General features: G+C 32.7%; 1 protein-coding gene across 1 annotated transcript; it reads left to right on the top strand.

The window, feature by feature from the left end:
• Positions 1–577: 577 nt before the first annotated feature.
• On the top strand, positions 578–1,508 carry LOC137624944 (keratin-associated protein 19-8-like). Its single transcript, XM_068355876.1, has 2 exons — positions 578–626; positions 1,220–1,508. The coding sequence occupies exons 1-2, from the start codon at positions 618–620 to the stop codon at positions 1,442–1,444; spliced, it is 234 nt and encodes a 77-aa protein (XP_068211977.1). The 5' UTR covers positions 578–617; the 3' UTR covers positions 1,445–1,508.

Genomic DNA, 1,508 nt, shown 5'->3' with positions numbered 1-1,508 from the left:
GTCTGATCATTTTCATTCTTTTCCATATCATTAAAGCCTCTAGTTGTTTTTATATAAATATTTCTATATTCTACTTAATTCACAGCCTAGCAAAAAACATATACATTCGAAATCATTTAGGAAAGAGGCTTCTTTAAGTGTGACTCTGAAATGTTAAAATGAGGTAAAAACCTGGAACCTGCTCCAGGCTATCGATTGACTTAAGCACCAGACAACGGAGCAAAAAGAAACAAAAGAAAGAATTAGAAAAGTGGCAACGAGCTCTGATCTGCCAAAAAAAGCTGCGAGAATCTTGCAGGACAGGCAGGGCTTGGTTTTACCCCGAGATTCCCATGTTTACGCAAGGAATTGATTAACAGTTGAAAATATAATACTTCATAAACACGGAGTCAATACATATATTATTTCTAATGATCAAACTAAGATTCTAGTAGGAATTGTTAGTGTCTCGAATGATTAAATTGTATTTCTCATATCTAAACAAATATTAAACGTTTTATTCGCCATTAAACGTATAGATTCCTTTAAATCCAGCCACAAAAATAGAGAATGTCGAGTGAAAGAGAATTAAAGACTTTCCAGAACCAGTAAAGGAAGCAACAGAACTCCTATTCATCATGAAAACGGTAAGATTATTATGAGATATTATATCACCTTAAACGTTCAAAGGTTCCTGAGACGATGATTGTTCGAATGATGATTCCACAGTTCTTCAAAGAGAAACACTGGACAAATTGTTAAGAAACAGTTGCATCTTACATAATTGATTTCATGTGTTATTCTCACTAAATGTTTTTTAGAACTATAATTGTAATTATTGTTGCATATATTATTTTCAAAGTCATTTGTATACATAGAAACAAATGCATAAGCACACATTAATGTATCTATATATATACTGCATATATACACAGTATATATATATATATATATATATATATATATATATATATATATATATATATATATATATATATATATATATATATATATATATATATATATATATATATATATATACATATATATAGTCATTACACGATATTATTCTCATGACAAGGATTTATTATGTCCATGGAAATACATGCATGCATACATATCAATATGTACATTTGTAGGCATAAACAAACACATCCTTGTTGTTTTAGCAAATCTGCAATAAAATAAAATTTTACAAAAGGATAATTAAATACATTCCCCTTTCTATCTTCCAATACAGATCAGTGTTGCCCTCTTGGTGTTGGTGGCATTTTTTGCCCTCATGGAACTGACTGGAGCCCTTCCAGCACCTGAACCCAGCCGACGGTTCTTCTTTGGAGGTAGTCCCTATGGATTCGGCGGCTATGGCTACAGACCACATGGCTTTGGCTTTGGCTACGGCGGCTACGGAGGCGGATTTGGAGGCTTTGGTGGCAGCTACGGTGGATTTGGATTTTACGGCTGATATTCTTCCTTGAAGATATTGAAAATCACTCCTTCATGAAAAACTTTCCTTCACATCATTCGCA

Source organism: Palaemon carinicauda, chromosome 31 (assembly GCF_036898095.1).
Source record: "Palaemon carinicauda isolate YSFRI2023 chromosome 31, ASM3689809v2, whole genome shotgun sequence".
Classification (NCBI taxonomy): domain Eukaryota; kingdom Metazoa; phylum Arthropoda; class Malacostraca; order Decapoda; family Palaemonidae; genus Palaemon; species Palaemon carinicauda.
This window is presented reverse-complemented; position numbering and strand designations above follow the sequence as displayed.